Raw genomic sequence first — 27,978 nt, forward strand, 5'->3', positions numbered from 1 at the left:
ACTGTCGCTCGGTTTTGGTCCGTAGTGATATTTTTAAAGATGTAGTAATTCATTTGGCATTCACAACAAAATTTTTGGATTGGTTACAACTGCAGTTCTCCTGATGTACGAGAAAGAGAGGAGCTGTTACAGTGATGTGAAGAAACATATTTCCTTTGATTCCGATAATGATTGCATCAGTTTCCCCACAAAGAGTAAAGAAGCACAAAACTATGTTTATTTACTCTTTATGGTTTTGCTGTGTTCATTTGCATTCGTTTATTGGACAATATCCACTAGCAAAGGTGAACTTCGCATTTTTACTTAATCAACACAGTAACCACTTTCTTGTGTATAATTGTTTTTTTATATTACAAGAGGATGTTGGTTAAGAATTTTATTTGATTATTTCTTAATTGCTTATACATGTAGATGACGGTTATATCAGTTCATTCTAGCATGCACAATTTACTTTGGTGCTTTAAGATGTGTTTAGGAAGTCATTTTCCTTTCCTAACCTCTTTCATTTATCTATTTTTAATAGATGGTTTAGACTCCCAGTATTGGACGTCTGTATTACGTGACAGGCTTTTCGGATCCTGGAATAAGACAGCCATACTAATATTAGAAAGTAAGTTATTTTCCAATGTTTCATCACTCATAGCGTATTTGAATAAATACACTATGTGATTCTAATTATTAATTATAATTAATACAGGGGAAGACTGGACCACCAAGATACCAGGAAATATCAAGGTAGATCTTTTTCCCCAAGCAGCAAGAGCTACTGAATATATAATTTCACAAAGTTTACACTTCATATCGTATTTTCTTAAGGTTTTGAAAATCTGAAAAAAAATTATAGTAATCAAGATATATTTGTAGGGTTTTTTTTTGCTTTGACTGTTTTGGTCATAATGATCAGGTTCACATAGTTTATCATTTTGTGTGTGTGTGTGTGTTCAGGCTTGTTTCATGTTATTCGGGAGGGGATGATCTGAAAACCCTAATGCTGCTAAAGAAAATAAATGAAAAAGAAAGATAAGCAGCTTCGAATCCTTGAACAAAGAAAGATATGCATCTTCCAGTTACACAATTCTTGAGCTGATTTCTACCTTCCTCACATCTACAACATTACATTTACTTTCTCAGTATCTAACTCTTCCATCAACAAATTTCTCCTATTACTTTCAAGCCTTATATGTGGTTCTGTTTGTATTGGACATCTGGTAAGTAATGTGGCACTGCAATTGGTGAAGGTTGCTTGTAGTTAAAAAAAAAAAAAAAAAAAATTCAGGTCCCAATAAACATTTCCTGGGTTCTGTTATAACCAAATGATGTAATACCTTAATCCAGATTTAAAAAAAAAATCATTACAATATACGAGGGGTTTCCGAAAATAAAGGCAACACATTTTTTTTTTTTTTAATAATGGTGAAAGGAAATGATATGAAACACGGTGGACAGATAGACCCATTAATAACATTCAAAAAGACCGTCAGTGCAGGGTTGCAGTCTGTTGCGTCACAGCAGATTCAAGTTGCAAAATGGCATCTACCGTGCGAGTATGGTCCAAAACAGGTGTTCGTGTAGTTATTTGCTTTTTGCAAGCAAAAGGGTCTTCACCATGAACTGGTTGCTGTGTATGGCGAAAAGGTGATGACAAAGAAGCAGGTGTGTTTTTGGTGCAATGAATTTAAAACGGGCAGTGTTGACATTGAAGATCGACATCAGGCAGGCCTTCATCGAGCAAGACAAAAGACAACATTTTGTGCATTAAGGGCATCGTTCTTGAAAACAGACGAGTGAAACTGTGTGAAATTGCACAAATAAAGAACATGAGTAAGTTGACTATTCGCGATGTCCTTGGCTTTCGAAAGGTGTGCTGCTGCTGCTGGGTGCCCCAACAAATGTTAGAGGAGGACAAACCAAAACACATGGGGATGTGTCTGGAGAACCTGTTGCGATAGAGCAATGAAGGAGAGGATTTTCTCACTTGCATAATCACAGCAGCCAAAACGTGGGTTCATCACTTTACCCCGGAAAGCAAGCAAGACTCCATGACCTGGAAACATTCACAATCTCCTGTGCGCAAAAAATTCAAAACTGTTCCCATTGTCTGAAAAGTCATGGCCACAGTGTTCTGGGATCGCCAAGGCATTCTGTTGGTGGATTTCTTGCCAAAGGGAGGAACAATCAATGCATAGCTTTACTGTGCAATGTTGGAAAAACTGAAAGCCAACATTCGACACAAACAACTCCTGACAAACGGCATGATTTGCACAACGCAACTCCACGCCACTCGTGAGTATTGTGCCGTAATCGTTGGGAAACTCTGTCTCATCGCCTTCAAACTTCCATTTGTTCGGTCCTCTGAGAAAACACCTTTCGGGAAAGCATTTCACCACGGATGAGGAAGCTCATCAGGCAGTGTGATGTTGGTTACTGCATGTGGGCACGGACTTCTTCAGTACTGGTATTGATAAAACTGATCCATCGTTGGGACAAGTGCATCAATAAAACTAGAGGCTTTGTGGAGAAGTAGTGCATGTTCAGTTATTTCTTGGTGTGTAATTTTAACTTCGTATTAAACATCATCGAGAGAAAAAAATGTGTTACCTTTTTTGTGTTACTTTTTGGAAACCCTTCGTATTTCAACAATTGTATTTCACCAGAAAAACAAGTTTTAATGAAAAATGTTCATATAATACAGCTCATGTTATAAACTTCTAAAGGTGAGTTGTAATATCACAAATACCAAGATTGAATTTATTGATTTATCTGAATATTAAATAAAAATACAAGATAGAAAAAAAGCTTCCTTTTATTTTGTAACCAGAAATATATATAATTTTTTGCAGTGCATATGGTTTTGGTTGCATATGTTGAAAGGTTTATTTTTTATTTGTTGTGATAGTAAGCAATTCTCTGTCATTATTTTTTAAATATTCACACAGACAAACCCTTGTCTTCCAGACAAACCAAATGTCCATGGCTTGTCTTCCAATTATTATTTTTTTTATAAAGGCTTATAAGTCAAAAAATAATTCCAGAATTTATACCAGGAAGTCATACTGTTAATAGGACTCTATATTTAAAAATCATTATGCACTTGAGAGATGTAATTTCTAATTTTTTTCCTTGTCCATAGCGGACGAGATAAAAATTTGAAGTTTACTTCAAAACAGTACTGCTGTTCAGCAGACCAAATAATTTCTGAATAATACTTTTCTAGATAATCTGCAACTGTTTCCTGCCATCCTCCTTATTCACCTGACTTTGTGTCCTGTGATTATTATTATTTTTTTCCTGAACTAAAGAGCTTGTTAACAGGAAAATTATTTTGCATTGAAGTGTAAATTATGTCGGCTACAACAAATGCAATCGAGGAACTTCCAGAAAATGACTTAGAAAAAATTACACAGCCATTAGGAACAATGTATAAATAACCAAGGTAATTTTTTTTTTTTTTTTTGAAAAACCCCATGTAAATATTTGTTTAATAAAAATAAGGCCCTGAAACTTTTTAGTATTAGTAGTGGCAATTGATGCAAGAGCTGAAGCTTATACAGTATCAGCCACAAAAAAAAAAAAAAAAAAGCTAACACTTCCCATTTCATCTATCCATCCTTTCTAACAGTTAGTTCAATACTTCTTTGAATTTATTCAGACTTTCTACCTCTGCTACAGTGTTGGGAGTTTGTTCCAACAGTCAAACACCTGCTGGCTGAAGGCAAATTTTCACATAGCTACCCTGCAGCCATCCTTCCTCAGTTTCAATTATTGCAACCATATGTAAAATCTGAAAGAGGAAGGATTTCATCAGCATTGAGCTTACTCAATCAATTCCTCTCACCAGGCTCAATGCACTTCTCTGCACCCATTCAAAGAGTTCGACGTCCTTCCAGAAATGAGGCTTCCAGACCTGTATGCACTGCTTGAGATTTGGCCTCACCATTCCTTATATGCCTGCTGGTAAAATCCCCACCTTATGCCTGCTGGTAAAATTCCTATGTATCATTGACAAAAACCCATGAGCTGTCCTGCTGCCTATGTGAATTTCTGAGAGTAATTCGTATGAGTGCAAATTACCCAACAGGTCTTTTTCATTTTGAACTACCCTGAACGTGGTGCCACACAGTTGGTACATTAATCTGGGGTTACTTATTCCCATGTGGAGTACCTTGCATTTGTTAATATTAAACTTCAGTTGCCACTTCTAAGCCCATGTTCCTAATTTTTCTAGATCTTTTCGCAGTAGCTTACTCAACAATAATAATAATCATATACTCCCTTCTATCCTGTCTGGGCAGAATTGCAGATACTTTTAGATTTATTTGTAACTCGTGATCTTTTCTCAACGTTGTCCTATACCTGTTAAGCAGTTCCATAGTTCTTCTATTCTTAATATCATTAGTGCCAATGTATACAACAATATCAACTTTTATACCCTTAAAAGGTGACAGCTTCTCTACAGCAACATTAACTTTTGTCCCTGGTAGACATACAATGGTCCTATTCCGCTTATCCTTATTGCACAATATATTTTGCTAACAATACAGTCACCAACAATAGCTATTTCCTGTGGACCTGCACTTTCTTCCATTGGGATTTTTTGCTTGTCTGATACACAAGTATAAAGCTCTCTGGTGTTGAGATAGCAGTTGAGAGCTTGATGGGTTCCCCATTTTAATTCCTTTGAGGGCATCAATCCTATTCTTCAAGTTCTTGTAAATAGCAGGGATAAGGAGGTGATTATTCCCTTGTATAAGGCAATGGTCAGGCCACACCTTGAGTACTGTATACAGGTCTGGAGGCCTCATTTCAAGAAGGATGTAGAGCTGCTGGAACGAGTACAGAGAAGGGCAACAAGATTAGTGAATGGAACAAAGGGTTGCTCTTACGAAGGAAGGCTCAAGTTTTGCAAATTACAGTCTGGAGACTAGGCACCGGCAAGGTGATCTGATAGAGGTGTATAAGGCTTTGAATGGTTTGAGCATGCTCAATGCCGATGGGTTTCTTCCTCTTGCTCAGAATAATCACCTCAGCGGGCATAAATTCAAATTGAGGAAGGACGGATGTCGGATGGATGTATGGAAGTTTGCCTTTAGCCAGTGGGTGGTTGGTTGGTGGAACTGACTTCCATCACTTGTTGAAGTTGATAGCCTAAACAAATTTAAGGCTCAACTGGACAGGTATTTCGAACGAACGGAGGGGTGAAATGGAAGTGGTGTTTTTTTTTTTTGTTTTTTTTTGGCTGATGCTGAATAAGCTTGCTTTCTTGCATCATATGCCTCTACTAATGCTAATGAATGCTATGATTCCTTACAAGAATTGAGGTAAAATGCTTGTTGATTTTATAGCAAATTTGTGTTACTTGCATCAGGAAATAGAAAAATATTCCAAAACGTTATGTTAATAAATTAAACTTTTTGTTATTCATTATGAAATATTTCCTTCTGGGGCCTTAACTTCTGTTATTGCACAAAAAAAAAATAATTTATTTATAAATGACAATGCCACTGCAATTGTTATTTTATTATGATTATTGATTTGTCAAAACTGTCATTCTGCCAATTTTTTTTGGTACTTTGTCAGAATAAATTAGTATTATTAACTACTGTAAATATTTTAGTCTCTGTGATATGTTTGATGATATGCATTTTTATCAGCTTGCAGAATTATGTATTTGATTTTATGTTTATGAAAATTCTCTAGTGTATGTTCTATAGGGCTTGAAAATGACATCTAGTTGTAGACAGATATTCAAGGCCATATTTCATTTTATTCTTTTATTTTGTTTATAAGTTATCATAGAATTAATGTGGAACTTTATGTGGAGTAAATGTGAACAATATTCTTGTTGCCACTGACTAGACAGGAAAAATGGCCTAAAATTTTTAAAAGTAGTAAAATAAAGTTTGGCTGTATAGAATCAAAATGGATATTGAAACTCTACATTCATCCTTTGCCCACTTGAGTAGCTTGGCCATCTTCTTGAAAAGATGGGGCATCAGCAGCTGAATTCCTTCTTTTATTTCTTCCCAAATATTTTAATTTATTCTTTATAGGGTGACTTTAATTTTTTTCCCCCCCACATTTGATGTCTAGTCAGTGTTGACAAGAATATTTTTCATATTCACTCCCAAACTCTAAAAAGATCCATTATAATGTCAAGAAAAAAGTTTCCATCTGTTTATTTCCACATGGTTCAATTCTTTATGATTCCAATAAATGTATCTATTTACTGGAAATTGTGCACATTCTCTGTCTATTCACATTGTCTATTATTATATCATATCATCGTTATGTCTATATCATAACTTATAAATTACTATTCAAAATTGCTTAAATAATTTTGAATTTTATATTTACATAGTTATATAAGAAAATATTCTTAATGGAACTTAAGAAATTTAATAATTTTAGTGTTATGGACTCCTATGTTGTCTCTCCTTTGTGCTGGGTTTCTTGGATTAGGAATAACAATATTTACATGGATGATAACATATTGTGACAGCACTGTTCCTGGTATTCACCCACCTACTCCATTATCTCCACAAAAGATCAGGTGAGTGTCTAACTATGCTGGTTTGAATGATGGGTTTATTTTTCTAATTATTTCAGCTTTGTTACTGAGTTTTTTTTACCAGCTTTTTTCCCTGTGATTGTTATTTTATCAGTCAGTGGGCATTCTGTACTGTGTGGAAAAATTCTGACTTCAGATCTCACCTTGACAGAAAAAAATTTTATCATTAGCATTAGTAAAGGCACATGATGCAAGAAAGCAAGCTTATATAGCATCAGCCAAAAAAACCTAATTTCACCCATCTGCTCGCTCCAAATGTTTGTCTAGTTCTGCCTTGAATCTATTTAAGCTATCAACTTCTACAATGACAGATGTCAACTTCTACAACGACAGCAATCAACCACACGCTGGCTAAAGGCAAACTTCCACACATCTGTCCTACAACTGTCTTTCCTCAATTTGAATTTATGCCCTCTCAGGCGATTATTCTGAGCAAGAGGAATCCCTTCAGCATTGAGCATGCTCAAACCATTCAAGGCTTTATACACAACAATCAGATCACCTTGCAGGTGCCTAGTCTCCAGACATTGTAATTTGCAAAACTTAAGCCTTTCTTCGTAAGAGCAACTCTTTGTTCCATTCACTAATCTTTTTGCCCTTCTCTGCACTTGCTCCAGCAGCTCTATATCCTTCCTAAAATGAAGCCTCCAGACCTGTATACAGTACTCAAGGTGTGGCCTGACCATTACCTTATACAAGGGGATAATCACCTCCTTATCCCTACTAGAAAAATTCCTGTATATCATTGACAAGATGCCATGAGCTACTCTTGCAGACCGTCTGCACTGCTCAGAAAATTTCATATCTGCCTGCACGATTACCCCTATGCCCTTTTCATTCTCTATCACCCTGAGTGTAGTACCACACAGTTGATACGTTACTGCTACACATATGGAGTAGTTTACATTTGTCAATGTTAAACTTCAGTTGCCACTTCTCAGCCCATCTGTTCAACTTTTCTAAATCCTGTTGCAGCAGTGTACTGTCATTAGTGTCATTAACAACCCTGCCAACCTTCGTATCGTCTGCAAACTTGGACATTAAGCTTGATATACCATCATCAATTATCATTAATAAATACAGAAAACAACAATGGACCCAACACTGAACTCTGAGGGACTCCACTAATAACATTAGTCCACGAAGAGCAGTGTCCATTGATTAACACTCTGTCTTCTCTCACTCAACCACCCCTTTATCTATAGCAGCAATTTGCCTCCAATGCCACACTGCTCCAATTTGTGCAGCAGTCTTCCATGTACAACAGTATCAAAAGCCTTTCTAAGATCCAAATATATGATATCAGAGTTATTACCTGCATCCAGTTCCTTTGTGACCACATCATAGTATCCAATCAAGTTGGTCAGACAAGACTTCCCCTTAACAAAACCATGCTGTGTCCGAGCTATAAGTGAAGTCAAGGTGATCCTGCTGTGCTTCTTTAACCAGTACCTCCGTTAATTTCTCTGGAACAGAAGTTAAACTAACAGGTCTGTAATTACTTGTTGCCCTTTGATCCTCCTTTGTGAATTGGGGTCACATTTGCACATCTCCAGTCCATGAGTACCTCCCCTGAGTACTCATGGACTGGAAGCTCTCACAATTATGGCTAAGGTTTGCTTACTTCCTTTGCTGCCTCCTTTAATATAACTGGATAGATCCCATCCACCCCAGTTGCCTTTCTTATGTTTATCTTCAACAATTTCCCCTCCACTTTGCTCTGAGTTATTACAAAATCATCTAGTTCACTGCCAGAGTTTAATTCGCCTCTGGCATTCCCCTCCCTGAATAACTCCTCATGTGTAAATGTAGATGCAAAATACTCATTTAGTTTGTTAGCTACCTTAGCAGGATCATCAACAGCTGAACCATTGATATCAAGTGGACCAATCAAGTGGACCAATCTGATTCATCCCTTTCCTTCTAGAGTTTACATAAGTAAAAACCTCTTTTCTGTTTTTCTTTGCATCCTTTGCTTTTTCCACAATGCAGCAAAGTTAATTAGTCTTGGATAAGGATTGCACAGTTGTATTCCTTAGAAAACAGGTAAACTGAACAAAGAATTCATACTATTATAGATTCCATATAATCATGCTTCTTACCTGCAGTTGAGTTTACAAATTTTATGATGGCTTGATTTTAAGTAGGAAAATAAAATTTATGTAGAACATAGTGCTGTTCTACATAACATAGTGCTGTTCTACAGTGAATGTCTTGAAAAAGTAACCAGTTTGTTTTTGACTGCTTTCAATGCAAGTGGGATCACTCCAGTAGGATTGGTAGATATTAATATGTGATAGGAGGGTTTGAGGACTGTTATTATTTAATTTTTTAATACAGCAGGCGCCCGTTATAACGCGGTTTGCTTTACGCTGTTCTTATATTATAACCCCTATCTGACTATAATTCTGTCACAGATCACTATAACACTCTTTTACAGATTGCATTTTTGGCATATTTAATGAAATCGTTTCATTTGATGGAGTCAATAACTTGAAAATGAATAGCAAAACAGCATTAAAACGTTTCCCACCCTCAGTGAAATTTTCTCGCACGCTAATTTAATTGCAGTACAGTGACTTGTTACGTAGTTCCGAGATCAACATTTTAAAAAATGACCAAGTATATTGCTTGTAATATTTGCGTTATATGCATTTATCCGAAATCTAGTCATCACTTAGTACCGTATTAGACATCGTGCGAAACGGACAGTTTACTTGAACATTGTATCATAATTAATGCAACCAACGCAGTTACATTTTCGAAGAGTTAATAATGGCCGATAAGAATGAAAAAGCAACAACATCTGAGCACAGTACGAAGACTATAAATGTAAGAAAAAGACTGAATTTGAAAATTAAATTAGAAGTTTTGAAGCGAATCGATTCCGGTCAAAGACAAGTGGATGTATACCATAATTTAGGACTTACAAGTTTAACTGTAAGAACAATTATAAAAAAAAAAAATAAAGAATTAATTTTAGCAGCGAGAAAGATAGCTGTTCCACTGCAAGCAACTAGGGCTAGGCCGGCTATTAGGATTGAAATGGAAAGACTTTAACTAATTTTATTGAAAATATTATCCAATGCAGAATTCAGTTAAGTTAAATATTATTAAAAAAAAAAAAAAAGAGAGAGAGAGATTAGCCAATATGATGATCTGAAGAAAACTCACCTAAAAAAAAAAAAGTGGAACCATTTAAAACTTGTAAGGGCTGGTTGAATAGATTTAAAATCCAGGGAGAAGCTGCAAGTGCAGAAGGAGCTGAAACTTTCAAAAAAGAACTTGTTAAAATTATTGAAGAGGGGTATCATGTGTTATACTTCTCAACAAGTTTTTAACATAGATGAAGCAGGACTTTAGTGGAAATGAATGCCTAAAAGAAGTTTCATATTGAAAGAAGAAAAAAGCATGCCAGGTTTCAAAGCGGCGAAGGATTGGTTGACTTTATTGTTGGATGGTAACGCTGCGGGGGATTGAAAATTAATATTCCTTTTAATTTATTTGGAAGAGGGCCAAAGTTCAACCCAAAATTGACACATTTTTCATGATTAAATTCATCAATTAAATTAAATCGATTTAGATCAATTAAATTCATGATTTTAATTGGAATTTTAAGTTTAATTTTGATACGTAAGTAGTTACCACATAACTATATACGTATGTAATTCAGAATATTTTATATGTACAAATATTTGAATATTAAATATTTTGACCGACATTTGTGCATCTTTTCACTACTGTTTATTATTGATTAGGAAATATCCTATGGCACCGACCGCAACTCACAAATACATATGCTACCTTATGGGAATGCGGCGCTCGCTTAGCGCGGATTCACTTAGCGCTCTGTTTTTACGGAACAAATTATCAGCGTTAAGTGGGGGTCACCTGTATATTGGATCAACTGTTTCTCAACTTTTTCTTACATGTACCACTTAACAAAATTTCCCTTGACTTTCTGTACTGTTTAATTCATATGCTGCTGCCACTTTCTTTTTTTTTTATGTTGTGTGAAAGTCATGACAGTTTTAATAATGAATAAAATATAAAGCAGAAAGTAAAAGCAGTTTATTTCTTCAAAATACAAAATTGGATCTGAATATTTAAACACGGAACTTCAGTATTCAATTAAGTTGTGATTAGTTTCACAGATCTAGCCCGACATTTGGGTGGGTGGGGGTGTGTGTGTGTGTGTGTGTGTGTGTGTGTGTTTGTTCATTCATTTCATCCAAGTAATACCATATGAACTCCTTTAGGTTGAGGCTGTTAAATAAAAAAAAATTCTTGGCATAGTTGAATTCCAGCTCATATAAGTGGTATAGAACTGAACCAGAGATTTCACAACTTTATCATAAAGAATGGGAATACTTATCGCATACCATTTAGAAAAGTTTGGAAAACTCTCTCCTTCACATACTATTAGAAAGAGAATGGCACTGAATAATGCTTAATAAAAGTGAATCATTTATTAAAGTAACTAATGTAGGTGAGAATGAATCTGGAGCCCTATCCCTGAGAAAGAATTTAAGGCCTTTAACCCTAGAATACTATGCCTTTTAAAATTTCCAGTACAGAAATGGCTTCCCATCAGTTTAAACAAAATGGCATGATTATAATTCATTGGTAACTATTCTTCTCTCTCCACTTCATGGTGCTTCATAAATTATGTTCGATAATATTACCATAAGTTGGAATTCAGTGATTTCATATCAAATGCAATGGTAGAAGCATCAGATTACTAGAGAACAGAGTTCAGGAATCCCAAATGCAAGAAGTTAAGTAAGTTTGGTCCATCTGGTCCTCCCTTTTGGGACTGAGGCTCCCTTTCCCTTTTGTTGCAATTTGGATCCCTTTTCAATCAAAAACCTAGGTATGTTGCATCTATTCCAGTAATTAACATCTCACTGGCCAAAAGATAATTTACTACAGTCTAATCTGTACCTCTTCTTACATAATTTGAATTTGTGGTTCCTGGTTTTAACATATAATCATGAAAATTTCATCTTCATGCATTTTACTTCATGCAATTTACCTCAATATAGTATGTAGAACACTTCTGTATGATACTCTCCAGAAATTAAAACAGAAAAATCGAAAAACTTACATTAGAGTAACAAATAGTTTAAAAAATAATTAAAAATCAATTTAACACAATTAAAAAATAAAATTAATTAAAAGGATTTAATGAAAAAAATTGCAAAACAATTTTTTTTCATTAAATCCTTTTAATTAATTTTCTTATTTTTTAATTGTGTTAAATTGATTTTTAATTATTTTTAAACTACAGTCGATTCCGGTTATTTGGGACACATCGGGACTAGTGCATTTTGGCCCGATTAAGCGGCTGCCCCAATTATCCGAAGTTTCACATAAATAGTTAAAAATACAATTTACCCCCCCCCCCCTTTACAATTAGTTCACTGTACAATCAAATCACGTTACGACGAACTCAAAATAGTAAAGCACCGTTCACTATACGATGTGCACTAAGCGTCGTTCATTCTGATCACGTTTGTGAATTGAATTTTAATTCTATTAAACAGCGATTCTAATTAGCGAAAATAGGAGGAATATTATCCACAGGTTATAAAAGTAAAGATATATTAAGCACAAATTTACCCTTTATTACCTTACCAATTAAAAAATTAAATGATACGTGAAAATCTGAAGAATATACGTGATAATCGGAATAATTAATACGCACTGTAATATGTACATACTAACTAAACTAGTTGACATTTCTGTTCATTGACATTTGTTGGTGGGGGCTGAAATTTAAAACTAAAAAGATAAGCAATCAATAACAAAGAACAGGGCACACACAAATTGCAAGTAACACAACACGCGCAAGTGAGAACAGAGTAACAAATTAGGAAGCTTTAAAAATAGGAATGAAGAGAAGATTGTGAAAATTATTTTTTTTATATGATTGAAGATTCCATGGAAGTGTAAACACATTTTACCATAATAACCCACAGAATTCCAGCTGTCGGTATTATTGCAAATTCAATAAGATCGAGTTTACTGTCCGTTTATGATAGATTGCACTAACAGAAAAGCCCAATAAACACGTGACTGCTAATTGTTTTTATTGTTTTATGGTTGTGACCTCCAGAAATCCGACCGAACTAAGTGGTACGGTCAGAGACAATCGTAGGGTAATCTCCAGTGCTGAGGTCTCCTGCCCCGATTAAACGGCATTTTGTCCCAATTAAGCGAAGTAAACCCTGGTTATTTTCTCCATTGGTTTTTGTTTTTTAAGATTTGCCCCAAATAAACGGCTGCCCCGATTAACCGGTGGCCCAAATAACCGGAATCCACTGTATTTGTTACTCGAATGTAAGTTTTTCGATTTTTCCGTTTTAATTTGTGGAGAGTATCATACCGAAGTGTTTTACTTACTATATTGAGGTAAACTTCTCTTATTATTTTACAAATATTGATATCAACATAGAATGTATTGAGCATTACAGCTCTGGTTCATAGTAGCTATACAATACAGTGTACTCCACTTTACGATATTAATCTGTTACAATCGTATCGCAAAAATATAATGTGAACCCAATAACACATTGTTTTTTGGTAATTCATTCCACGACCTTGGAAGTTCAAATTTTCACTATATAACTCCCTAAAAGGTCGTTTTTATAGTGTAAATTGTATTAGTTACCAATTAAAATCATTAAATGCACTACACTTTCATCGTTATCATATGTTATAAGAATCAATTTTGAACGGCTTTGTGATATTTTTCTAAAGCACATTTCTGGAAGTCACGACCATAAAACAATAAAAACCATTTGCACTTTCTGGTTTATTGGGCTTTTCTGTTACTGCAAGCCAATTATAAATGGGTAGTAAACTCGACGTTATTGCATTTGTGAAAATACTGATAGCTGGAATTGTGTGGGTTTTTACTTTATTATGGTGAAATGTGTTTGCCCTTTACTTATCTTCAATCGTATAAAAAACATAAATAAATTTTCAGAATCTTCTCTTCATTCCTTTTTTTTTTTTTTTTTTTTTAACTTAGTAAAATTGTTACTCCATGCAAATCATGTTAGTTACAATTTGTGCGTTCCGTTAAAAAATGCTTATGCATGCTATTGAAATTTATAAAGAAAAGAGAAGATTATCTTGGAAATAAATGACTCTTGAAGCATTTCTGAAGAAGACGACTCCTTGTGCAACAAACCAACAAGTGCTGAGCCAATAATGAGTGATCAACGAATGTGCATTTAGTTGATGATGATGAAGAATAAACATTCTTTAACTTTTGTAAGTCATAAATAATTTCTCTATAATTATAATTTGCTTGATTTTACAGGCTACGTTTTCATTTCTTTGGATACATCAATCATTGTTTAAACATAAACTAATTAGCTAACTAATTTCATTGTTGATAACGTATGTCTATGGGAAATAAATTCACGCTTTACGAGCACACGCTAGGAACGAATTAACTCGTAAAGTTGAGAACTACCTGTATTTTGAATCTTTAGTATTAATGTTAATTTATTTGTAACTATCAGTTTTTTATAGTTATTGTGGTGAAATGAGTTGTGGTACTGAAAAAACAACCATCGCATTTGTGCCAATATACTGCTGTGAGTTAGCATTAGCAGAGGCATATGATGCAAGAAAGCAAACTTATGCAACATCAGCCAAAAAAACCCTTCCCATTTCACCCATCCGGTCACTCCAAACGTTTGTCTAGTTCAGCCTTAAATTTATTTAAGCTATCAACTTCCACAACGGCAGATGGAAGTTTGTTCCAGCAATCAACTACCCTCTAGCTAAAGGTAAATTTCCCCACATCTATTCTACTACTGTCTTTCCTCAATTTGATTGGTTACTTCTCTCAGGTTTGTAAACTGGGCAAGAGGAAGTATCCCATCAGCATTGAGCCTGCTCAAACCATTCAAGGCCTTATACACCTCAATCAGATCACCTTGCAGGTGCCTAGTCTCCAGGTGCTGCAGTTTGCAGAACTTAAGCCTTTCTTGGTAAGAGTACCCTTTTGTTCCCCTCACCAGTCTTGTTGCCCTTCTCTGTACTCGTTCTAGCAACTCTACATCCTTCCTAAAATGAGGCCTCCAGACCTGTACACAGGTCTGGAGGCCTCATTTTACTCAAGGTATGGGCCGACTATTGCCTTATACAAATGGATAATGACCACCTTATCCCTGCTAGCAAAATTCCTGTAAATCATTGACAAGGCTCCATAACCTGCTCTGGCAGCCTGTCTGCACTTCTCAATAAACTTCATATCTGACTGGCCAAAAGATAACTTACTACAGTTTAGTATTCTCCACTACCCTGAGTGTAGTATCACACAGTTGGTACATTTCTCTGGGGTTCTGCTACCCATATGCTGTACTTTGCATTTGTCAATGTTAAACTTCAGTTGCCACTTCTCAACTTTTCTAGATCCTGTTGCACTAGCATACTGTCATTAACAACCCTGCCAACCTTTGTATCATCAGCAAACTTCAACATTAAGCCTGATATACTTTCATCAATAACATTGATAAATATGCAAAACAACAATGGGCCCAACACGGAACCCTGGGGGACTCCACTAATAATATTAGTCCACGTAGAGCAGTATCCATTGTTGCAACTTGCCCATAATGCCATACTGATCCAATTTGTACAGTAGTCTTCCATGTACAACAGTATCAAAAGCTTTTCTGAAATCCAAGTATATGATATCAAAATTATTTTTTGCATCCAGTTCCTTTGTGACCACATCATAGTATCCAATGAAATTGGTTAGACAAGACTTCCCCTTAACAAACCCATGCTGTGTCTACATAGTTTACATACCATTTCAACATTCTGCAAGAAATGAAGGGTATTCACTGGAGATGTAACTGTAAGCTGATAAAACAGGAAATTATACTTCATATACCATCATGCTTCAAAAATTAAGACTTAACTTTTGAAGTATGATGCGTTTTAGTACGTTCTGTATAAAAATTGCCAAAAATATATATATGTGCTAGTGATTTAAATAAATTAAAAATACAAAATATAGTCACAAAAGAAATGTAATGACCATTAATCCTTTCATGAGTGTGCCAAAATTGTGCGGGTTCAGAAGTAAGTTTTCTGCAATAGCCAGTTGAGTGAATTTTTTAAAAAATGATAAAAGTAAAATTGTAATTTTTAAGTTTTATAAAATTTAAAAATTTGAAGATAATTGCTGTTTACATATTAAATTGTTCTTATTTTGACTTGATTGCCCCATCAGGGCGAAATTATTATAAATATTATTTTTAATGTAAAATAAACTGTTTTTTTTTTTTTTTTGATGCAGCTGTATCCTATATACTTATCACTTAATTCAGTTGCATCAACTTATGAATTTGAATTCCAGAAATTTCAGCTTTTGTAAGCCTAAATCAGACAGCAGTGCTTTTCAGGTGCATTTTCCTCCTTTGATTTTCAAGTTATTTTTTTTTACTATATATTGAAACCATCCACTGTTGGAAACACAAATGAGAGATGACAGACATTATTTGAAACAGTCTTGAAATATATAAATATATATATATATCCCCAGAGTCTGTATACACAAAAATGTAAATTTGCATACATACTCTGGAAAATGTTAAAGAAAATTATAGAACTCAAGATTCTGGTTTGTTCAAAAATGGTTCATCAGAAACAAAGTTTGAAAAACATGGATGTAGTGTGAGTTTGTTTATTATTATTGTTATTTTGATATTTAGTCTTTTTACCCACAGTGGCTATTTCTCCATCGTTTGAAACTAAGGAACTGTTCCAAACAACATTTTATTCAATAAAAGGCATTCTTTTAGTTTGTACCAATATAGGTCTTGTGGTATAAAGACCTGTATTGGTACATATTACTTCAATAATCCTTTGGTGCTAATTTTTTAATTTCAATTCAGAAAATATTAGGCTATATTAAATTGTACTTCTGTAAATATTTGTGATAAAAAATACTAGTGGTAAACTAGTATTTTTTATCAAAAAGATGCACTGCCTTAAGATTGTGGCAAAAGATGGTGTCTGGAGGTTGGCATACATGATTCCGAAAATATATAAATATTTATATAATCTTCATAATAAAATAATATTCGTATTTTTAATTTTTACTTAAGAATTTAAATTCTTAAGTAAAATGGACAGACCACTGTAGTCACCTTTATAAAAGCAAATTTCCTTCCCTTTACCCTTGTTGGTAGTTACATCTTTAAGTAAATCCCACATCAATACATCACTGATCACTGCCACCTGGTGGTTGTTTTATCTGCAGATTCTTAATGTATGAATGATCACTGCTGATAAACAGATCAAGAGTATTATGCCCTCTTGTTGTCTCTCTAACGTGCTCCAGTAGAGCGGTAGAAAATATTCATCCAATAAATCCACAAAAGTTTTGCTAGTGTATGAGTGACCAATCCACAAGTTCCAGTCAATATTTGGAAAATTAAAATCTCCCATTATAAGACATTCTGATTTACTAACCCACTCTGTTTCTCTATACAGTTCGTTATACTCATCAGAGTCATTTAGGTGTACAATACACTCCTGTTCTTATTTTTGCTTTCCCAGTGTTTGTCACACCAAATTGACTAATATTGCACTGGCCACCCATGTCGACTGGATGCATTGCCTTAAGATTTTATTTCTTCCTAACAAAGAGCATAACCTCTCCTATCCTGTCTGTACTTCCCATGTTCAAATTCTGCATCCCTTATATCTGAGTGACACCATGTCTCTGCTCTGATATCTCAACAATGTTTACATTTGATGACTTTACCAGCACTTCAAATTCATCAAAATAATTTATTTACTATGTTCTTAGCATTGGTGTACATGCAAGTATACATACACCTTACTGTTAGTTACCCTAACGCTGTCCATGTATTTACTTTTTTCATGTTGACTCACAGCAGGCCTTGAAATCTCCAGCACCTTGCTTTCCAGGCTGCTGCACATTCAGATAGCAGTGTAAGAATCACTTTCACCTCTTCCTGTGACTATTGTTAATCTATTAGTCTGTGTATCCCTCAAAGTTAGCAATTTTCCGACCTACCTAACACTGCCTCATTAGCATCAGCAAATATTCTTGCACCCTTTCTATTTAAACGTATCCCATCCCTTGCAGAAAAAAACTTTGTGCCTCTTCAGCCAGTACTGATAGGAATTTCTAGTTTGTGAGTATAGGCCAAATGAGAGGACATCATTGTTGTGTGAGAGAAAGCCCTGGTTTTTATTAAAAAGAGGCTTTAAAGATGGCAGCAAGGAGCAGGGATGACAAGGAACCACACTGGGGATCTCTGTTTTGGAGTCTTTGGCTAATAAATGATCCTCAAATATGAAATGAAGTGCTCTCTTTGATAGAACAACCTTAATGAAGGGTAACGCAGGATCTTTTATTAGAATTATCCAAGTAAAGAAAGGAAGGAATTAATGAAAACTAAGTCAGATGCAACAGAATGTTCATCTCACAGTTCAGGTTAGGATGTTAAGAATTTGGACACCTAAGTGTGTGGTATGTGACCATTTTTTTTTTCATTCCTTAATGGTATGTATTGGTCTTACACTAAAGCTTTGGGCTGATAAGCAGTGAAGCATGCATTTTTCTAATAATTTAAGCCAACCTGAGGAGATAGATGGTTTGAAAATCCAATGAATTGACTGGCATGTTTGTTTTAGGCATTGTTATCAGTCTACTGAAGTCGATAAGAAAAAACCCAGACATCTGAAAAACATTTTGTGATTGAGACCACCAGGACATGAATGCAATAATTACTAGTAATTTTAAGGACATAACTTGGAAATTGGCCAGCCCCAAGACTAGAATAGTTACTGATTTATTATTTCAGTTCTTGCTTGGAGATATTAATAGTGTCATCGTCCCATGGTGGAGCCACGTGTGAGGAGGAGAAACTAAGAATGTGGCTCATTGCACTTAGAATGCTCTGTTTGGTGTGAACAGCAGTTGAAAAGAGTTGTTTTGTTTACATAGCAGTCTTGTCTACATGGGAGCAGAGTGCATTCTGCTCCAGCTGCAGTTTCCTTTTGCCAGTGAACTCACTGAAAATGTGGGTCAGTGGGTTCCATTTACAATTTCAATGGATGGATTGTTTTCCCTTAAAAGTAGCTGAGAACTGGTTCTTCCATCATGGTTTGAAATAATGAGAAGTTGTGGAAGCCTTAGGCATTACCGTTTAGATAATCTGCCAGGGGCAAAGGTTGATGACGTTGTAGAGCGGATATCATCTTTTAAGGGCACAAAAGGTGATATAGTTGTACATGTTGGCACTAATGATATTAAGAGTAGGAGACCGGCGGAATTACTTAGCAAGTACAGGTCACTGTTGAAAAAAAGCCGTGAATTAGGGTTGAACTTGAAAGTGTCTGCAATTCTGCCCAGACACGATAGGAGGGAGTATATGATGAGAGCCTTGTCGATCAATTCGGCCCTGGAGGGATTGTGCAAGGCTCAAGGGGTAGAATTTTTTTCAGCCTGGACTGTACTTGTTAACAGGAGAGATTGCTTCTACAGGGATGGGATACACTTAAATAGAAAGGGTGCAAGAATTTTTGCTGATGCTGTCGAGGCAGTGTTAGGTGGGTCGGAAAACTGCTAGTTGGGGGGGATACAAGGACTAATAGATTAACAGTAGCCACTGGCAGAGGTGGAAGTGATTCTTGCACTGCTTCTATTCAAATGAGCAGAAGTCTGAAAAACAAGATGCAGGATATTTCAGAGACTGCTGGTAGTCATTGCGTTACAAGTAAACACATGGGTTGTGTTAGGGTAGCTAAGAATAGAAACAGGTGCATGTATACCTGCGTGTACACCAATGCTAGGAGTTTGGTAAATAAATTTGATGAATTTGAGGTATTGCTCAAAACATCAAAGGCAGATATTGTTGGGATATCAGAGACGTGGTGTCACACAGATATAAGTAATGCGGAACTGGAATTTGGGGAATACAATGTATATAGAAAGGATAGACAGGACAGGAGGGGAGGAGGGGTTATGCTATTAATTAAGAAACACATAAAGTCAAAGGAAGTGAAGCCAGTTGACATCGATGGACAGGGCAGTGTCGAGTCAGTTTGGTGTGACATAAGCATAGGGAAATCAAAATTGAGAGTAGGAGTGTGCTATAGGCCTAATGACTCTGATGAGTATAATAATATATTGTACAGGGAAATAGAATGGGCCAGTAAATCAGAGAGTCTTATAATGGGGGATTTTAATTTCCCAGATATTGACTGGAATTTGTGGGTTGGTCACTCGCACACTAGCAAGGCTTTTGTGGATTTATTGGATGATTGTTTTCTACATCAGCATGTTCGTGAGGCAACAAGAGGGAGCAATACTCTTGATCTGATTATCAGTAGTGATTCTTCATGCATTAAGAACCTGCAGATAAATGAACCACTAGGTGGCAGTGATCACAGTGTGTTGAAGTGGGATTTACTCAAGGAGGTAACTACCATCAGAGGTAAAGGGAAGGGTTTTTGTTTTCGTAAAGGCGACTATGATGGTCTGAGACAGTATTTAAATTCTATACAGTGGGACCAACTGATGATGTTACCAACAGCAAACTCAAAATGGGAAGCATTCAAGGAACTAATCTTGGTGGCTACCAGGCTTTACATACCAACTAAGAAATATTGTTCAAGGTTTAGGCCTAAATGGTTGTCAGATGGACTAGTGAGACATGTGGCAGAGAAGAAAAATGCATGGGATACATACAAATTAATGGGTGACATGGAAGCCTATGATAGATATAAGTTGGTCTGTAACCAAGTCACAAAGGAGATTAGGCAGGCAAAGGCAGACTACGAAAAATCCTTGGCAAAGGATGCAAAGAAAAACAGAAAGGAGTTCTTTACATACTTGAACTCGAGAAGGAAAGGGATGAATCAGATTGGTCCACTGGATATTGATGGTTCAACAGTTGAGGATCCTGCTCAGGTGGCTAACAATCTAAACGAGTATTTTGCATCTACATTCACGCATGAGGAGTTATTCAGGAAGGAGAATGATGTAGGTAAAGTAAACATTGGCAGTGAGCTGGATGATTTTGTAATAACTGAGAGGAAAGTGGAGGAGAGATTGTTGAGGATAAACATAAAAAAGGCACCTGGGGTGGATGGGATCTATCCAGTTATATTAAAGGAGGCAGCAAAGGAAGTATGCAAACCCCTAGCCATAATTATGAGAGCTTCTTTGGACTCAGGGGAGGTACCCATAGACTGGAGATGTGCAAATGTAACCCCAATTCACAAAGGAGGATCAAAGGCTGACACAAGTAATTATAGACCTGTTAGTTTAACTTCTGTTCCAGGTAAATTAATGGAGGCACTGGTTAAAGAAGCACTGCAGGATCATCTAGACAAGAATTCAGTTATAGCTCAGACGCAGCATCGTTTTGTTAAGGGCAGGTCTTGCCTGACCAATTTGATTGGATACTATGATGTAGTCACAAAATAACTGGATGCAGGGAATAACTTTGATATTATATATTTGGATCTTAGAAAGGCTTTTGATACTGTTGCACATGGAAGACTGCTGCACAAATTGGAGCAGTGTGGCATTGGAGGCAAATTGCTGCTATGGATAAGGGGATGGTTGAGTGGCAGAAGACAGAGAGTGGTAATCAATGGACACTGCTCAACGTGGACTAATGTTATTAGTGGAGTTCCTCAAGGTTCAGTGTTGGGTCCATTGTTGTTTTCGGTGTTTATGAATGATATTGATGATGGGATATCAAGTTTAATGTCTAAGTTTGCAGATGATACAAAGGTTGGCAGGGTCGTTAAGGACACTACTGACGCTATGCTGCTGCAACAGGATCTGGAAAGGTTGAACAGATGGGCTGAGAGGTGGCAAATGAAGTTTAACATTGACAAATGTAAAGTACTACATATGGGTAACAGTAACCCCAGAGCAATGTATCAATTCTGCGGTACTACACTGACAGTGGTGGAGAATGAAAAGGACCTGGGAGTAATTGTGCAGGCAGATATGAAGTTCTCTGAGCAGTGCAGACGAGCTGCAAGAGTAGCTCATGGTGTCTTGTCAATGATATACAGGAATTTTTCTAGCAGGGATAAGGAGGTGATTATTCCCTTGTATAAGGCAATGGTTAGGCCACATCTTGAGTACTGTATACAGGTCTGGAGGCCTCATTTCAAGAAGGATGTAGAGCTGCTGGAACGGGTACAGAGAAGGGCAACAAGATTAGTAAATGGAACAAAGGGTTGCTCTTACGAAGAAAGGCTTAAGTTTTGCAAATTACAGAGTCTGGAGACTAGGCACCGGCGAGGTGATCTGATAGAGGTGTATAAGGCTTTGAATGGTTTGAGCATGCTCAATGCCAATGGGATTCTTCATCTTTCTCAGAATAATCACCTGAGAGGGCATAAATTCAAATTGAGGAAGGACGGATGTCGAATAGATGTGCGGAAATTTGCCTTTGGCCAGCGGGTGGTTGGTTGGTGGAACCGACTTCCATCACTTGTTGTTGAAGTTGATAGCCTAAACAAATTTAAAGCTCAACTGGACAGGTATTTCGAACGAACGGAGGGGTGAAATGGGAGAGGGTTTTTTTTTTTTTTTTGGCTGATGCTGAATAAGCTTGCTTTCTTGCATCATATGCCTCTACTAATGCTAATGCTAATGCTAAAATGACCCATTGCAGAAGCCAACTCAAGGCAGTTTGCAGAAGAATTATGAGAGTTCCAAGGATTCATTTCAAATAGAAATTTAGCCATGGAATGTTGATGAATTTGAGATTTAGATCTTTTTGGCCATCCTGGGAAGTCACTGCATTAGTTTGGGCTTTGGATACAAATTTGAAGGAGCAGACTAAAGGTAAATGTTCAGAGTTAAAATATTTAGTTGGTGTCAGTTTGTTGTTTGAGTTGTGTGGTAGGGGCGAGCAATACAGTAAAACTTAGGACTTTCGGATTATCAACCAGATTATTTCATGTCCAAATGGCAGCTGGGATTAGAAGGTTGAAGTCACCTATAATGATTTTGAAGCCATTTGCAACTGCTTCCAGCACAAATCAGTTGAGTCAATTATCACAGAAAAGACAAGTAACTGGAGATATGAGAGATTACAGCTTGATAATTGTTGTCTCTAAATATAATTTTTCAGGCATAAAAATTGATTTTACATGCATTACATATATTTTGCAAAAGTAACTTGACATTAGCGTATTTCAAAGGAAAACACCTGTAGCAATTCTTCCTGCCTTGATGGGATTCAAACCCAACCTTTTTCCAGATGGTGTGGAAGGACAACAATCATAACCACTGTACTGGTTATTGTATATAGTGTTGACTTTCAAGAACAATGCAATCACAAATACACATATATTGCCAGAAGTAACCAGACACCTGTATATTTCAAAGAACCTTTTATTGCTACAATATTTAATGAAGTTAGCCCCCTTTTTCCTTAATTGCACACTGTATCCTCATCAGTGGAAATGTATTTTGCATCGCGTAGGAATAAATGGAGGTATCGTGAAAATATCGTAATGTGACCCCAGTAATATATTTTTTTTTTTTTTTTTATTATTCTTTCCAAGTTGTTGGAAGTTGAAAATTTTGCTATATTACTAAGCTATTTATCTCTCTAAAAGGTCATATTTATAATGGAAATTGCACTTTCCGGTTTATTGGGCTTTTCTGTTAGTGCATTTAATTATAAATGGGTAGTAAACTCGATCTTTTTGCATTTGTAATAATCCCGATAACTGCAGTTGCGTGGGTTTTTAAGCTATTATGGTGAAATGTGTTCCCCTTCACTGAAATCTTAAATCATAAAAAATAAATTTTCAGAAACTTCTCTTCATTCCTATTTACATATTACAATGATGAAGGGAAAGCGACCAACGAAAGGTGCAAGTGGTGGTAGTGCCAGGAAATGAAACAAAATTGATTTAGAAATGAAGAGAAAAATGATTAACAAGTACGAAGCAGGGAAAAAAAAAGTTTGCCATCTATTGCACGGAATTAGGTCTCGCTGCTTCAACAGTCAACGCATTTAAGATCAACAGTGGTCACAAAACAGCATTCAGGTGCTATATCGAAGATGGAAAAGCTATTAATAACATGAATGGAAAATCAGATTTAGAAGTGAGTGCCCCTTCAGAGGCAAACCCCAACCCAAGTTCGTGGCAAGCAACGGGTGGTTTAATAGGTTCAAGCATCGCACTGGTTTACACAACATTAAAGTATGCGGTGAAGTCGCCAGTGCTGATTCTGCAGCTGCAGAGAAATTTTGTGATGTGTTGGAAAAAATTATTGACGAAGGCGGCTATTCAACGCAGCAAATTTTTAACGTTGACGAAAGCTCTGTATTGGAAAAAATGCCGTATCGAACATACGTTGCCAAAGAGGAAAATACAATGCCAGGATTCAAGGCGTCAAAAGATAGGGCCATGCTCTTGCTTGGGGCTAATGCAGCAGGAGATTACAGATTAAAACCACTGCTTGTGTACTGTTCTGGAAATCCTTGTGCATCAATAAAGCCACCCTACCCGTGCAATTCTGATCGAACCAGAGAGTATGGATAACAATCTCTCTCTCTCTTTGAGGATTGGTTTAAATGCTGCTTCATTCCTGAGGTTGAAAAATATTGTAAAGACAACGACATTCCTTTCAAGATTTTGCTTCTATTAGATAATGCTCCTGGATATCCTGCTCATCTAGATGATTTCAATTCAAACGTGAGAGTCATATTTCTACTGCCAAATGTCATCTTAAACATTAATAAGGCCTGGGTGGAAATTACTAAAAGTTGTTTAAATGGCACATGGAAGAAAATATGCCCACGGCACATAAAAGGCTTCGAAGGAGTTGAAAAAGGCGAATCATATGAAGAGGTTACAGATAAGATTGTAAAGATTGCAGAGCTACTTCAGTTGGAGGTTGATGCCAAAGACATGGAGTTAATAGAGGAAGAAGAGAAGGAATTATCTAATGAAGAACTTATTGACTTGCAGGCAGTGATAGTGAAAGAAGAAAATGCTGACGAAGCTCAAGATGAACCAAATGAGGAGCCAGGACGCTTCATCACCAGAGAGATGGCAATGGCATTTCATGAAATTGCATAGGCAATGGCGAGATTTGAGAAGATGGATCCTGACAGCGAACAATTCTTAAAAGTTAACAGAGGGGTTAACAGATGATACGCTTGCTTGTGCTACAAAGAAATCTACGATGAAAAGAAAAAAGCCACCATCCAGTCATCCATTAATATGTTCTTTTGTAAGGTTGAGCGACTGACCTCTTCTAAATCACTACTGCCCTCAACCTCTGCAGTGGTGTACTTATCAACTGAAGACATCAATTCTGGCAATGATGCTCGAGAGGTGAAACTTACTGATGTTATGCCTGTCTCCTCTCTTTTTTTGTAATTTTACAATTTTGAAATTTTTTTAAATTGCATGCTTTTGTCATTTTTCCTGCGCATGAGATAAAAAATTGAATAAATACAATAAATAATTCTATTTACATGTTAGTTGAACTTTTCTTTTTTGATTCAATCAATTCAGCGAGCACAGTTGCAAGTTCTGCACAAACGTGGGGGAAATTCCGACATGTAAAATCCGACTTACGTAGCATTCCGCGGAACGCAACCCTTATGTAAGTCGGGGAGTTCCTGTATTTTGGTCCATTTCTCCTTCAACACACTGGTCATTTCAGCTACTGATTACAGGCACGTTAGCCTGGCTATATATATAATATACAAGTATCTTATTCTCCAAGATAAATTTTGATCGAAGAAAGACTGATTTTTCATTTTTTTTTTTTTTTTTTTTCTTCTTTTTCTTTTTCTTGACTCAAAGAAAACTAGCCTTTAACTCAGATTTTTTTTTGATAATTCTTTATATTACTAATTACAGATTTTCCTTTCTTAGGTTGCAGTCTGGACATACGTTTCATACAGGATATGCATTAGCTGTAATAAATGGGATTCTGTGTTCCTTTGTGGCTTTCTGGTGGTTGTGAAAAATCATGTTGTATGAGAAATTTAGTTATTGTACAGTTTTTAATTATTTTGCTCAATATTAATGACAAGACAAAGTCAGTTCCATCACATATTTACACTAGCCATTCTTATTTAATACAGTACACACTATACCTTTTTAGAAATTGACTAAATATGACATTGAGAATATACAAAATTCTTTTTTGCAATAAATTGCACTATAGTAGCCTCTTAAAAATTTTGCAATTAATCTTTACAAGCTATATATGCTCTCATACCTATAAATAGAGAAAATAAGTATGGCATTCATAAATATGGCTTGCTGAAAATAATATTATTTTTTTTGGGTAGAGGAGAGGAGACAAACCTTTTCTGAATAGGCATAGTAGTAGTTATAGAATATAAGTACTACATTTTTTTCTTCTGTCTTTTTCAAAAGCAGAAAGAACTTTATATTTCTCAAAGTTCATGATTCATTTTTCTGTATTAACAATTGGTTATAATTATTGTATTAATATAGTACTTGCTGCTAAGCAGAAGAGATTACTTTTTGATCCTACAGATCTTAAGGAAGCCAAATACCCTGATTTCATCAGCTTATATATTTTCTATCAGTTAACATAGTTTTAAATTTAGGATTGTTAACCCCCCCCCCCCAATGCATTTAATTTTGAGGTGAGATTAAAAGAGTGTATGTGTGTATATGCACGCATGCAGAAAGGTACTTTCTGTGTAATTCAATAAGCTAAAATGGTAAAAACAATGAGAAATTCTTTACAGCCGATTATTTAGCCTTCAAGGTCATGATTGTATAACTCAAATAATATTTTAAATTGTACATTACATCTTAATCTAATGACAGTTTATAGGATAATTACACATTCATGTTTTTGTTAACATATTCACTTAGTTGATCATTGGATATATAAATCAAAAGGATGTCAGTAATAATTAATTATGCTTCCAAAATTTTAAATCTGCAAGCAAATAATTGTTGTAAGCTGTACATTTTTTATTAATTTTGGAGAAATAGGAGGTTTTACTTTTACCACGAGTGATTAATTATGAATTCAATCGCCCATTACTCCTACTAATTGAGTGATTAATTATGAATTCAATTGCTCATACTGTTGAAAAAGCTATTTTTAATAACTTTCAAAATGTTTATATACATGTTTGGGAGATATTGAGAAAATATCACATCATTTTACATTGCCATAAACAGAAACCGATCTTTTTACTGACAGCAGCTAACAAATTAATCCTAAAATTTTAATTTCGAATTCAAATGTATTTACATAAGACACCACTTAATGCTAATTTTAAAAAACCTTCTGAACACAAATTACCATACAATAAATTTAAGCCTTGCATCACACATTAGGAATCTTGTTTTTCATTTGTTTTTAATTTCTAGAAAGACAATAGAATGAAACCAAAATAAGGGTATTTATTTGGGAAGTTTTGGATTTTTGAGGCCCAGCATACCAGGGATCCTGTCAACAGATCAGGAATTACATGCTTATGTTTAATACCTAACTTATTTTCAGGTAAACAGTATAATTTAGGTTTTTCATCTTTCTAAGGATTTTTTTTATATTATCTATTAGCATTGGAAAATTTTCTATCATTATCTTCTTCTACATCCTATCCCCGAGAATCAATCAGCACCAATGTGCATCTGTTAGATCCACTGGTGTTAAAATAAGTCTGTAGTTTTTTTAATATCAGCTAAGGTTTTAACCAGTACAAATTAACCTTACTTTTATTTTTATTTTTTATTTTTTTTTGTATTCCAATTTAATTTGGTTATGAATTCATGCTTAAAAAATTACAAAATAAGATTGAATTTTACATGTCTTATGTCAATAATTTAATTTTATATTTAAAGTAAAATAATTTGTGTTCCAAGGCTTTGGGTGTCTCTAATTTCACGATAACTTTTTTAAACGTACATTTTGAGAATGAATGAATGTACCTTGGTATACTGAGTGATATCCTTTGTGTAAATATACTTGGGCCTTTAAGTTTTCAGGAATAATTTTTTAGATTTTTTTTTTTTAAGATGTAAAATAATAGGACATAATATTGCATATGTTCCTTGCATGGTAAGTATTAAAATTGACATATACTTTACTAATTGGGTGGGGGGGGGAAATCAGCTGATTATGTATACCTCATTATCATGTTACAGTCAAGAGTTTTGAAAGGAGATATTTAATTTTATTAGCACTGATGTATATGTTACCTTAAAAACCATATTCATTGTCTCATCTATTTTTGGAAAGTCTCTTACTCTGAGTGATAATAAACCAACTCAATAAATTAAGTCTTTAAATTTTATTTCTTATTGTTTTAAAACCATAAGTTTTGCATTAAAAAATATTTTTAAACAAA

The 27,978-nt window shown here is 35.4% G+C and overlaps 1 protein-coding gene across 1 annotated transcript; it reads left to right on the top strand.

The window, feature by feature from the left end:
* On the top strand, nucleotides 1-27,978 carry LOC150079371 (uncharacterized). The gene is made up of 4 exons (XM_090382547.1): nucleotides 1-284; nucleotides 524-610; nucleotides 6,409-6,550; nucleotides 25,511-27,978. The coding sequence occupies exons 1-4, from the start codon at nucleotides 104-106 to the stop codon at nucleotides 25,599-25,601; spliced, it is 501 nt and encodes a 166-aa protein (XP_090238673.1). The 5' UTR covers nucleotides 1-103; the 3' UTR covers nucleotides 25,602-27,978.

Source organism: Mastigoproctus giganteus, chromosome 10, assembly GCF_048544385.1.
Source record: "Mastigoproctus giganteus isolate SK-2022 chromosome 10, ASM4854438v1, whole genome shotgun sequence".
Classification (NCBI taxonomy): Eukaryota; Metazoa; Arthropoda; class Arachnida; order Uropygi; family Thelyphonidae; genus Mastigoproctus; species Mastigoproctus giganteus.